This window comes from Ranitomeya imitator, chromosome 3 (assembly GCF_032444005.1).
Source record: "Ranitomeya imitator isolate aRanImi1 chromosome 3, aRanImi1.pri, whole genome shotgun sequence".
Lineage (NCBI taxonomy): Eukaryota > Metazoa > Chordata > Amphibia > Anura > Dendrobatidae > Ranitomeya > Ranitomeya imitator.
In genome coordinates this window covers 91,884,142-91,897,973 of record NC_091284.1, presented here as the reverse complement: position 1 = coordinate 91,897,973, position 13,832 = coordinate 91,884,142, and the positions used below count along the sequence as shown (strand labels likewise).

Below are 13,832 nucleotides of genomic sequence, written 5' to 3'. Positions count from 1 at the left end.
ACAGAATTGGGCACCACCGTTAAAGTATGGTACTTTATGTTCATATTGGTTGCACTTTTAAAAGTTGGGGTTTCCAACAGGAAACTATACAAAATATATACCTAATTAATATACATATAGTTTTTATTGTTAGAGTAACTTTGGACACTTTATTTTCCTATTTGTTAGGCACTTTAACTGTAGATTGGTGATAGGGGTCCTGAGACCCCCACCAATTGCTTAATAGCCCACCAAACAGCACAATGTATGCTTTTTATTCAATCCATACCCACAATCTGTGAGCTGTGTGCTTTTGTCTTCTGAGCTGCGCACTGTATAGTGGTCTGCCGAGTAACTGGTGGGGGTCTCTACACTTAGTCCACCACCTATTTGCAGGCAATTTAAATGCACCTGTCAGGTATGAAAAAACAAATTCAAAGTTTAGTTACTCTTTCACTACCAGTGAAATGCTTTGACCCTAGTAGCATATTTTGCAATTCTGTGATCACTGGTCCACAATAGTATGCAACAGGGTCTGCAGCTGGAGAACCCACATTCAGGGGTCCGAGATTCACTGCTTGGGGAACACTATTTCACATTATTTTAAATCCTCTCCCAACAGTTATCAAAATCAATATTGTCTCACATGGAGAGTTATCTTGTCCCCTACTCATTGTGCATCAGATATGTATGTGAAGCCCCTGACTGTCGTGATTCATTTCTTTGCAGCAGGCAAGTTCTTGTGATCTCAGGTCTTGTGATTTGTAACATCCTCCTCATCCAGTCTTCTGTAGATGACACACAGATGTCATAAGCAACGAGCAGCCAAAATGTGGACAATTACACATCACTATCTCCATATTACTTGCACATACTCAGTAAGTCTTTACATACAGATCAGCAACATCCAGTAACATTAACTGGGGGAATAAAACCAAAAAATAAAAACCATCTCATAGCGATGTGATACGTAGTGTCATTATAGCATAGCCATTAATTATTATTTATTATTATTATTATAGGGCCATTTATTCCATGGCGCTTTACATGTCAGAAGGGGTATACATAATAAAAAAAATACAGTAATCTTAACCGATGCAAGTCACGACTGGTACAGGAGGAGAGAGGACCCTGCCCGCAAGAGCGCACAATCTACAAATTAATGAAAATATAATTAATAAGTCGGCAGCCTTCGTGTTTCCATATTCTTCATGTGTTCTGCAGAGTTCTCCCTTACTAAATTTCTTTATGGAGTATATATCGGATTGTTTCACCATTAGCTTATTTTCCTCTATATTAAAAAAATTCTTGTTTTAAAACTTGTTACTAGAGCAGCCAAAGGGATCGTCACCCAGTGATTCAGACCCCCCAAATGACAAATGCTCTTACTCAGTGACACCTCCTCAGCTCCAAAAATCTGTTACTAGCAAGGCAGACTGACACATTTTGTGACATAGTATGCATTGCAGCTTCAGATATATATATATATATATATATATATATATATATATATATATATATATATATATATATATATTTATATTTTCAGCCATTTTAAAAGTAAACAGTTCTTTAAAGCAAATTTGTAGCAGTATGGTTCTTTATCAATCCTTACTTGCCTCTGCCTACTTTCACACCTTTTATATTTCGATATTTATTTTGCAGCATAGGCATAAATCATTAATATGTCCCATTTTCCCATCTATAAATATCTGGTAAAAAACAGCTTTGAGTTGAATGTCCACCCTTTGATTTGACTTGTTTTTTTTTTTTTAACAGGAAAACTTGTTTATTTTATCTAATGGTCCCAATATGTACGGTATCTATAATTTTCATACAGTTGCTGTACAGCAGCTGGAACGGTCTTTTCTGATACAGAAATGTGTTCTCAAAGCCCAGATTTTGTAAACCTTCGTACATGCATATTAAAAAAAGTAAATGTATATGATATAAGTTTTCCTCGTCCCTTTAAAAACACGTGGGATCGGTTTTTTTTTTCTATCATGTTACAAAGCAAATTGCAGATTCAGTAGAATTTTTTTTGCTAAACCTCGTCTCAGTCTGGGTTTGAGTCCAATGGGCAGTGTCATACAATAATTGACAATTGTCCCTATGTAAATGTGCATGCAAATATCCTTGCCCTGTTGTATACTGAGGCGAGGCCAATCTTCTTTCCATCGTAAAAAGAATTCAGTGGTACAACATACATATATATATACGGTACTCGAGTATAAGCGACCCCCATAATTTGGCCACAAAAAACTGGGAAAACTTAATGACTCGAGTATAAGCCTAGGGTAAATTCTGGTAAATTTAAAAAATAAAAATAGATACCAATAAAAGTAAAATTAATTGAGACATCAGTAGGTTAAGTGTTTTTGAATATCCATATTGAATCATGAGCCCCATATAATGCTCCATACAGTTCATGATGGGCCCCATAAGATGCTCCATGCAAAATACGCCCCATATAATGCTCCACAAAGTTCATGATGGGCCCCATAAGATGCTCCATATTAAAATCTGCCCCATATTAAAATATGCCCCATATAATCCTGCATAAAGGTTAATAATGGCCCCATAAGATGCTCCATAGACACATTTGCCACATATAGTGCTGCACAAATGTTGATTATGGCCCCATAAGATGCTCCATAGAGATATTTACCCCATACAGTGCTGCACAAACGTTGATAATAGCCCCATAAGATGCTCCATAAAGATAGTTGCCCCATATAATGCTGCACAAACGTTGATAATGGCCCCATAAGATGCTCCATAAAGATAGTTGCCCCATATAATGCTGCACAAACGTTGAATATGGCCCCATAAGATGCTCTATAGAGATATTTGCCCCATATGCTGTTGCTGCAATAAAAAAAAACCCACACTCACCTCTCGTCACTCAGGAGAGGTGAATATCGCGCAGCGCTCCCCTTCCCTATTATACTCACCTGCTCCTGGCTCAGTCCCTGGTTCTCCGGCGCTGCAGCTTCTTCCAATAGTGAGCAGTCACCGTTACCGCTCATTACAGTAATGAATATGCGGCTCCATCCCTATGGGAGTGGGGTCCATATTCATTACTGTAATGAGCGGTACCATGTGACTTCTCACTACAGAAAGAAACTGCAACGTCGGGAGCAGGTGAGTATTATTAGACTCCCCTCCCCTGCCGACCCCTGGGTATGACTCGAGTATAAGCCGAGAGGGGGACTTTCAGCCCCCAAAAATGGGCTGAAAATCTCGGCTTATACTCGAGTATACACAAAACTGGAATTTTTCAACCTTTTTCCACATATCATGCTTCAAACATAAAAATACCAAATGTAAATTTTTGGTGATGAATTAACAACAAGTGGAACACAATTGTGAAGTTGAACGAAATTTATTGGTTATTTTAAATTTTTGTGGAAATTAAAAAAACTGAAAAGTGGGGCGTGCAATATTATTCGGTCCCTTTAACTTAATACTTTGTTGCGCCACCTTTTGCTGCGATTACAGCTGCAAGTCGCTTGGAGTATGTCTCTATCAGTTTTGTACATCGAGAGACTGAAATTCTTGCCCATTCTTCCTTGGCAAACCGCTCGAGCTCAGTGAGGTTTGATGGAGATTTTGTGAACAGCAGTTTTCAGCTCTTTCCACAGATTCTCGGTTGGATTGAGGTCTGGACTTTGACTTGGCCGTTCTTACACCTAGATACATTTATTTGTGAACCATTCCATTGTAGATTTAGCTTTATGTTTGGGATCATTGTCTTGTTGGAAGACAAATCTTCCCAGTCTCCGGTCTTTTGCAGACTCCAACAGGTTTTCTTCAAGAATGGTCCTGTACAGGGTGGATTGATTTAAATCACGCCGATTTAAATCATGATTTAAATCACGATTTAAATCAAAAGATTTTTTTCTATTTAAATCGGATCGATTTAAATCATGATTTTAATAATGATTTAAATCACTGATTTAAATCAAAAGGTTTTTTTTAATATAAATCACGATTAAAATGAGAAGTGAGAGCAGTGCGCATGTGCGCCCATAGTTACACGGACGAAACTAGGGGCAACGATCTAACGCCAGGGTGAGGGGGGGACCCCAAAGTAAGTAAAAATCTTTTTTGTTTTACTATATGGCAATAGGTAGGTGTTTAAAAGCAGCATGTCTTAATTGTATAAACTATTAATAGCCTCCACATTTTGTTCATACTGCCCCTTTAATTCCACACTTCTAGCTTGGTTTCACTTTTGGTTTAGTTTCTTTTTCCATTCAGTTGACATGCCCAAACTTGTTGGATAGTCAGCAGTACTTGGCTGTAGTAACAATCAAACTTCATAAGTGATCTGTGTGAGCCATGGCAGGTCGTAAGAGAGACCCTATTTGGGTTCATTTTGTTGAGATGCCAGCAGCAGATCTTGGAAAGAAAGGTGCAAGAGCAAAGTGCAAATACTGTCAAAAGGATATCCAAGGACTTGTTTGCCGTTTGAAATCACATTATGAAAACTGCAACCAGAAGGGAAATGAAGATGTTGATAGTGATACAACTAATGTCAATGAACCCCCACAGCTTCTTATGCACCAGGAGCCTAGTACTAGTAAGTCTGGCAATTACAACCTATTTTTTTAACAGACATTTTACTGGGATGGTTAAAGTCTATGAAAAGAGAAATTTCTAGCACTAGTAGTTCTGGAGTATAGAATTTAAATTTATGTTAAGGCAATATTTCACAGAAAATTAACGCTAAAGGACATGTGCACCTTTATTTTTTTAAGGTGCACATGTCCTCCCCCCCGCAGCGCTCTTACCTCCGATCCCCGCAGCGCTGAGATCCGTGGCTTCGTTTTGACCGTCCGCCTCCCGTCCTCCGGTTGCGGCCTACTCGCAGTGATCCAGTGAAATGAATGGAGGCGCGCTCGCGGACGGGCAGAACGAAGCCACGGATCCCCGCAGCGCTGACATCGGAGGTAAGAGAGCTGCGGGGGGAGGACATGTGCACACTGCACCTTAAAAAATAAAGGTGCACATGTCCTTTAAGTAAAAATAAAGTGTGTATACGCTTATTTTTTTTTTATTGTAGGCTGCAATTCACTTTTGAAGTCTGCCAAATTGACCATTTTAAAAAAAAAACATTTTTAAAACTTTTGTGACATAATTTTTTTCAGTTGCTCTGATATTAGTTACCAGTGTTACAGCAACTTCACCGGAAAACTTGAGTAGCATAACTTTTGAGACAGCCCTTATAGGACGAGGACCATTACATTGTTCAAAAAGTTTGTTTCAAAATATTTTCGTTATATTTCTTCAAATACGCAGTCGATTTAGATTTTTAATTTCTGTGCTTTCAGGGTCAAATATGGCTTGTGCTGCACGTGACAATCAATATCTGGGTACAACTTCAACAAAGCAGCCCAAAAAAAAACTTTGCGTGCAAAGTGTAGAAAAATTCATCTTAAAGACTACGACGAGCCAGAAAGAACATTTTGATGAATTAATTGCTAAATTCATATTTGCAACCAATTCTTCTTTCCGACTAGTTGAGCACCCATTGTTTGTACAAATGATCGAAGGAATTAGACCAGGCTACAAACCACCAAGTAGATTTGATATCTCAGGAAAACATCTTCAGGCTGTATACGACATAGAAAGAGCGGCTTGTACAAAATATTTGAAAGACAAGGTTGTTAACATGAGCTTGGATGGTTGGAGCAACATCCACAACGACCCCATAATTTGCACTTGTGTCACAACAGAAGATGGTGAAACTTACCTTACAGACACAATCGACACATCTGGAAATTCACATACTGCTGAATATTTACTTGAAATTGCTAAGAACTCAATTCACCAATGCCAAGAACAGTTTGGATGTAAAGTAAGGAGCTTAGTTACTGATAACGCAAGCAATGTGGCAAAAATGCGAGCGGAACTGGCACATGAGGATGACACAAATGTCATTACATACGGTTGTTCTGCCCATTTGTTGCATCTTTTGGCAAAAGACCTGCATATTTCGGGTGTCAAGGAACATGTTGTAGAAATTGTTAAATATTTCCGCAATAATCATTTTGCACATGCAACCTACAAGGAAATGGGAGGACTGAAGTTGGTTCTACCACAAGATGTTAGATGGAATACCTTGGCTGACTGCTTCGAAATGTTTATTAACAACTGGTCAAAATTACTGTCCATTTGCGAAACACATCGGGATAAAATTGATGCTAATATACGAAGCAAAGTATTAAATCTTGGTGTGAAGAGAAATGCCGAGGACCTTTTGGAAAGGTTAAAGCCAATATCGATTGCGTTGGATAAAATGCAGAAAGATACTGCAACCATAGCTGATGCCACAGAAGTTTGGAAAGATTTAGAAGGTTCTCTAGATCGCTTGAACCTCTCAAACAATGTAAAGGTTGCAATACAGCACCGCAAGGACCAAGCATTAAAAGAAGAACACTATTTAGCCAATCAATATCTTGCATCCCATCTACAGAGGGAAAAAATTATCTGAGGCGGAAATCAACTCTGCAATGGAGTGGCTCGCCAATACTAACCATGACATTGTGGCAACTGTGCTGAAATTGAAGTGTGAATCTGCACCATTTCAAAAATACATGTTTGCAGATAACGTCGTTAATGAACTAAAACCACTGGACTGGTGGAAGTCGCAATCACTTGTTCTTCCAGCAAAGATAATAAATCTAGCTACTCAGCTGCATCGGCTTCATCCGCAGGAGTAGAGAGATTGTTTTCTTCATTTGGTTTTGTGCACACAACAGTCCGAAACCGCTTAGGAACTGCTAAAGCAGGACAACTGGTTTTCCTATTAAAAGTCCTAAATAAACAGTAGGCTTAAAGGACTGATGTATTCACTGAAGATGTTTGCTTACTTCAAACGTTAGAGATAGGCTATTGTTAAAAAGTACTTACTCTCTGTAGTTCAATTCTGAGTGTTTAATAGTGCAAATAAAAATTATTAGGTTTCATAATCAACTGTTTTAATATTTTTATTTGTGTAAAACAATTAGATTTGCAAAAAGACAAAGTTTTGCTTGTGTACAACTTGATTAAAAAATCTGATTTAAATCAAATGATTTAAATCAAAAAAATCTGATTTAAATCAAAAAAATCTGATTTTTTTGATTTTTTTTTTAAAAATCAAGATTTTTATCCACCCTGGTCCTGTATTTGGCTCCATCCATCTTCCCATCAATTTTAACCATCTTCTCTTTCCCTGCTGAAGAAAAGCAGGCCCAAACCATGATACTGCCACCACCATGTTTGACAGTGGGGATGGTGTGTTCAGGGTGATGAGCTGTGTTGCCTTTACGCCAAACATATCGTTTGGCATTGTTGCCAAATAGTTCGATTTTGGTTTCATCTGACTAGAGCACCTTCTTCCATATGTTTGGTGTGTCTCCCAGGTGACTTGTTGCAAACTGGATATCTTTGAGAAATGGCTTTCTTCTTGCCACTCTTCCACATTTTCAAAAACTGTGCGGAAAAATCCTCACACGAATCCGCAGCGTGGGAACATAGCCTTAGAGTTAGGGTTTTAATTAGAGTTAGGGTTGGAATTAAGGTTGGAAATAGGGTAAAGATTAGGGTTAGGGGTGTGTTAGGGTTTGGCTTGTGGTTAGGGTTATGGTTAGGGTTGGGATTAAGGTTAGGGGTGTGTTGGGTTTAGGGTTGCGATTAGGGTTAGGGGTGTGTTGGGTTTAGGGTTGTCTTCTCCACGGGCGCCGCCATCTTCCAAAATGGTGGGCGCATGCGGAGTGCGACTGCCGAATCGGCCGGTAGATTCATTCCAGGTACATTTTGATCACTGTGATAAAACCTATCAAAGTGATCAAAATAAAAAAAAAAGTAAATTAACCCCCCCTTTGTCACCCCCATAGGTAGGGAAAAATAATAAAATAAAGAAAATATATTTACTTTTATTTTTCCACTAGGTTTAGGGCTAGGGTTAGGGTTAAGGCTATAACTAGGGTTAGAATTAGGGTTAGAACTAGGGTTGGGGTTAGAACTAGGGTTGGGGTTAGAACTAGGGCTAGGGTTAGAACTAGGGTTAGGGTTAGAACTAGGGTTAGAATTAAGCTATGTGCACACTGTGCGGATTTGGCTGCGGAGCCGCAGCGGATTGGCTGCTGCGGATTCGTAGCAGTTTTCCATCAGGTTTACAGTACCATGTAAACCTATGGAAAACCAAATCCACTGTGCCCATGGTGCGGAAAATAGCGTGCGGAAACGCTGCTTTGCATATTTCGCAGCATATCAATTCTTTGTGCGGATTTCACAGCAATTTAAACCTGTTCCACAATAGGAATCCCCAGGTGAAATCCACACAAAAATCACTGGAATTCCGCGGCAAATCCGCAGGTAAAACGCAGTGCCTTTAACCTGCGGATTTTTCAAAAATGATGCGGAAAAATCTTACACGAATCCGCAACGTGGGCACATATGCTTAGGGTTGAAATTAGGGTTAGGGTTGGAAATAGGGTTAAGATTAGGCTTGTGGTTAGGGTAATGGTTAGGATTAGGGTTAGGGGTGTGTTGGGGTTAGGGTTGGTATTAGGGATAGGGTTGGTATTAGGGTTAGGGGTGTGTTGTGGTTAGGGGTGTGTTGGAGTTAGGGTTATGATTAGGGTTATGCTAGAGTTGAGATTAGGGTTAAGGGTGTGTTGGGGTTAGTGTTGGAGTTAGAATTGAGAGGTTTCCACTGTTTAAGAACATCAGGGGTCTCCAAACGCAACATGGCGCCACCATTGATTCCAGCCAATCTTGCGTTCAAAAAGTCAAATGGTGCTCCCTCCATTCCGAGCCGCGACGTGTGCCCAAACAGTGGTTTACCCAAACATATGGGGTGTCAGTGTACTCAGGAAAAATTGCACAACTACTTTGGGGGGTTTATTTCTCCTGTTACCCTTGGGAAAATAACAAAATGGGTGCTAAACAATTATTTTTGTGGGAAAACGATGATTTTTTATTTTCACGAATCTGCAATATAAACTTGTGTGAAGCACTTGGGGTTCAAAGTGCTCACCACACATCTAGATAAGTTCCTTGGGGGTCTAGTTTCCAAAATGGGGTCACGTGGGAGTTTCTACTCTTTAGGAACATAAGGGGCTCTGCAAACGCAACGTGACGCCCGCAGACCATTCCAGCAAAGTCTGCATTTCAAAACGTTACTACTTCCCTTCCGAGCCCCGTCGTGTGCCCAAACAGTGGTTTACCCCCACATATGGGGTATCAGTGTACTCAGGGCAAACTGGGCAACAACTATTGGGGTCGAATTTCTCCTGTTATCCTTGTGAAAATAAAAAATTGCTTGCTAAAACATAATTTTTGAGGAAATAAAAATGATTTTTTATTTTCACGGCTCTGCGTTGTAAAGTTCTGTGAAGCACTTGGGGGTTTAAAGTGGTCACTGCACATCTAGATAAATTCCTTGGGGGGTGTAGTTTCCAAAATGGGGTCACTTGTGGGAGATCTCCAATGTTTCGGCACACAGGGGCTCTCCAAACGCGACATGGTGTCCGCTAACGATTGGAGCTAATTTTTCATTCAAAAGTCAAATGGCGCTCTTTCTCTTCCAAGCCTTGCCGCGTGCCCAAACACTGGTTTGTGACCAAATATGAGGTATCGGTGTACTCAGGAGAAATTGCCCAACACATTTTAGGATCCATTTTATTCTGTTGCCCATGTGAAAATGAAAAAATTGAGGCTAAAAGAAATTTTTATGAGAAAAAAAAAAAAAAAGTACTTTTTCATTTTTACGGACCAATTTGTGAAGCACCTGGGGTTTCAAAGTGCTCACTATGCATCTAGATAAGCTCATTGGGGGGTCTAGTTTCCAAAATGGGGTCACTTGTGGGGGAGCTCCAATGTTTAGGCACACAGGGGCTCTCCAAACGCGACATGGTGTCCGCTAAAGATTGGAGTCAATTTTTCATTGAAAAAGTCAAATGGCGCTCCTTCCCTTCCGAGCCCTGTCGTGCGCCCAAACAGTGGTTTCCCCCTTCCCACATATGGGGTATCGGCGTACTCAGGACAAATTGTACAATAACTTTGGGGGCCAGTTTCTCCTTTTACCCTTGGGGAAATAAAAAATTGTTGCTAAAAGATCATTTTTGTGACTAAAAAGTTAAATGTTCATTTTTTCCTTCCATGTTGCTTCTGCTGCTGAAGCACCTGAAGGGTTAATAAACTTCTTGAATGTGGTTTTGAGTACCTTGAGGGGTGCAGTTTTTAGAATGGTGTCACTTTTGGGTATTTTCAGCCATATAGACCCCTCAAAGTGACTTCAAATGTGAGGTGGTCCCTTAAAAAAAAAAAAATGGTGTTGTAAAAATGAGAAAATCGCTGGTCAAATTTTAACCCTTATAACTTCCTAGCAAAAAAAAAAAAAAATTGTTTACAAAATTGTGCTGATGTAAAGTAATCATGTGGGTAATGTTATTTCTTAACTATTTTGTGTCACTTAACGCTCTCGTTTAACAGAATAAAAATTCAAAATTTGAAAACTGTGAAATTTTCTAAATTTTAGCAAAATTTCCACTTTTTTCACAAATGCAAACATTATCAACCTAAATTTGCCACTAACATGAAACCCAATGTGTCTCGAAAAAACAGTCTCAAAACCGCTAGGATCCATTGAAGCGTTCCTGAGTTATTACCTCATAAAGGGACACTGGTTAGAATTGCAAAAAAACGGCCAGGTACCGTAATTAAGGTCAAAATAGGCTGGGTCATGAAGAGGTTAAAAAAAATTAGCATTTAACTTTTTTTCACAAAAAATGTACTTCAACTCCAATTTGTTTTATTTTAACAAAAGTTGGAGAAATTGGACTTCAAAAGTTATTGTAAATTTTGTCCTGAGTACACTGATACCCCATGTGTGGGAAGGAGCGCCATTTGACTTTCAATGCAAAATTGACTGTAATTGAGATGAGACGCCTTGTCGCGTTTGGAGAGCCCCTGATGTGCCTAAACATTGAAACCCCCCACAAGTGACACCATTTTGGAAAGTAGACCCCCTAAGGAACTAATCTAGGTGTGTGGTGAGCACTTTGACCCACCAAGTGCTTAACAGAAGTTTATAATGTAGAGGCGTAAAAATAAAAAAAATCATATTTTTTCCCAAAAATGAGGTTTTCGACCCCAATTTTTTATTTTCCCAAGGGTAAAAGAACAAATTTGGTGGGGGGGGCGGGGGTGGGGTGGGCGGTAGGGGACATCACTGTATATTATCAGATCGCTAATCTGACACTTTGGAGTGCACTGTGTCATCAGCGATCTGACAGGCACTGCAGGTAGGAGACCCTCGGAGCCCCCTCCCTGCGCGATGCTTCCCTGTGCCACCAAAACGCTGTGATCATGTTTTGATCGCAGTGTGCCGGGGGTTAATGTACCGGGAGCGGTTCGGATGTCAGCTGTAATAATCAGCTGACACCCAGCGATCGGCTGCGCTCCCCCACCCACCCCACCCGTGAGCGTGGCCGATCGCCTATGACGTATCATCCCGTCACTGGGAATTAAGTCCCAAGTCACCTCGACGGGATAGTACGACATATGGGATAAAGGGGTTAAAGTTTTGTAAATCCTTTTGTATCCAAATCCAGCTTTAAACTTCTCCACAACAGTATCACGGACCTGCCTGAAGTGTTCCTTGGTCTTCATGATGCTCTCTGTGCTTCAAACAGAACCCTGAGACTGTCACAGAGCAGGTGCATTTATGCAGAGACTTGATTACACACAGGTGGATTATATTTGTCATTATTAGGAATTTAGGACAACATTGGATCATTCAGAGATCTACAATGAACTTCTGGAGTGAGTTTGCTGCACTGAAAGTAAAGGGGCCGAATAATATTGCACGCCCCACTTTTCGGTTTTTGAATTTCCACAAAAATTTAAAATAACCAATAAATTTCGTTCAACTCAACAATTGTGTTCCACTTGTTGTTGATACTTCACCAATAATTTACATTTGATATCTTTGTTGAAGCATGATATGTGGGAAAAAGTTGAAAAGTTCCAGGGGGCCAAATACTTTTGCAAGGCACTGTGTATGTATGTATGTATGTATGTATTTATGTCTCTCTATCTATCTATCTATATATAATATATATATAAAAAATAAGGGGAACACTAAAATCCCGCATCCTAGATATCCCTGAATGAAATATTCCAGTTGTAAATCTTTATTCGTTACATAGTGGAATGTGTTGAGAACAATAAAACCTAAAAATTATCAACTTAAATCACAACTAATATCCCATGGAGGTCTGGAGTTGGAATGATGCTCAAAATCAAAGTGGAAAATGAAGTTACAGGCTGATCCAACTTCAATGGAAATGCCTCAAGATAAGGAAATGATGCTCAGTAGTGTGTGTGGCCTCCACGTGCCTGTATGACCTCCCTACAATGCCTGGGCATGCTCCTGATGAGGCGGTGAATGGTCTTCTGAGGGATGTCCTCCCAGACCTGGACTAAATCATCTGCCAACTCCTGGACAGTCTGTGGTGCAACGTGGCATTGGTGGATGGTGCGAGACATGATGTCCCAGATGTGTTCAATCGGATTGAGGTCTGGGGAATGGGCGGGCCAATCCATAGCTTCAATGCCTTCATCTTGCAGGAACTGCTGACACACTCCAGCCACATGAGGTCTGGCATTGTCCTGTATAAGGAGGAACCCAGGGCCAACCTCACCAGCATATGGTCTCATAAAGGTTCTGAGGATCTCATCTCGGTACCTAATGGCAGTCAGGCTACCTCTGGCGAGCACATGGAGGGCTGTGCAGCCCTCCAAAGAAATGCCACTCCGCACCATTACTGGCCCACTGCCAAACCTGTCATGCTGAGGGATGTTGCTGGCAGCAGATTGCTCTCCACGGCATCTCCAGACTCTGTCATGTATGTCACAAGTACTCAGTGTGAACCTGCTTTCATCTGTGAAGAGCACAGGTCTCCAGTGGCGAATTTGCCAATCCTGGTCTTCTGTGGCAAATGCCAAGCATCCTGCACGGTGTTGGGCTGTGAGTTCGACCCCCATCTGTGGACATTGGGCACTCAGACCATCCTCATGGAGTCCGTTTCTAACCGTTGTGCAGACACATGCACATTTGTGGCCTGCTGGAGGTCATTTTGCCGGTCTCTGGCAGTGCTCCTCCTGCTCCTCCTTTGAACAAAGGCTGGGGTAGCGGTCCTGCTGCTATGTTGTTGCTCTCCTATGGCCCCCTCCAGGTCTCCTGGTGTACTGGCCTGTCTCCTTGTGGCTCCTCCAGCGTCTGGACACTACGCTGACAGACACAGCAAACCTTCTTGCCACAGCTCACATTGATGTGCCATCGTGGATGAGCTGCACCACCTGAGCCACTTGTGTGGGTTGTAGATTCCGTCTCATACTACCACGAGTGTGAAAGCACAACCAACATTCAAAATTGACTAAAACATCAGCCATAAAGCATTGGTACTGAGATGTGGTCTGTGGTCCCCACCTGCAGAACCACTCCTTTATTGAGTGTGTCTAGATAATTGGCAATAATTTCCATCTGTCTGTTCCTTTTGCACAACAGCATGTGAAATTGATTGTCAATCAGTGTTGCTTCCTAAGTGGACAGTTTGATTTCACAGAAATTTGATTTATATGGAGTTATATTCTATTGTTCGTGTCCCCTTGATCTTTTTGAGCAGTGTGTGTATGTGTGTGTATATATGTGTGTGTGTGTGTGTGTATGTATGTATGTATGTATGTGTGTATAGATGTATATATATATATATATATATATATATATATATATACATACATACATTACATACATACATACATACATACATACATACATACATACATACATACAT

At 40.6% G+C, this 13,832-nt stretch overlaps 2 protein-coding genes across 4 annotated transcripts in view; both read left to right on the top strand.

Moving 5' to 3' along the window:
• The window catches only part of LOC138672777 (active breakpoint cluster region-related protein), a 423,730-nt gene that overhangs the window by 127,943 nt on the left and 281,955 nt on the right, over positions 1-13,832 (top strand). The window lies entirely within an intron of this gene.
• On the top strand, positions 4,190-6,628 carry LOC138672778 (uncharacterized). The gene is made up of 2 exons (XM_069761131.1): positions 4,190-4,564; positions 5,316-6,628. Exons 1-2 carry the CDS (start codon positions 4,324-4,326, stop codon positions 6,476-6,478), a joined length of 1,404 nt encoding a protein of 467 aa, XP_069617232.1. The 5' UTR covers positions 4,190-4,323; the 3' UTR covers positions 6,479-6,628.

Excerpts from the sequence above, each read along its gene's own strand:
- LOC138672778 (XM_069761131.1), top strand. The coding sequence starts at position 4,324 with ATGGCAGGTCGTAAGAGAGACCCTATTTGGGTTCATTTTGTTGAGATG. Across the intron at positions 4,565-5,315 it reads GCACCAGGAGCCTAGTACTA|GGTCAAATATGGCTTGTGCT; the intron begins GTAAGTCTGGCA and ends CTGTGCTTTCAG.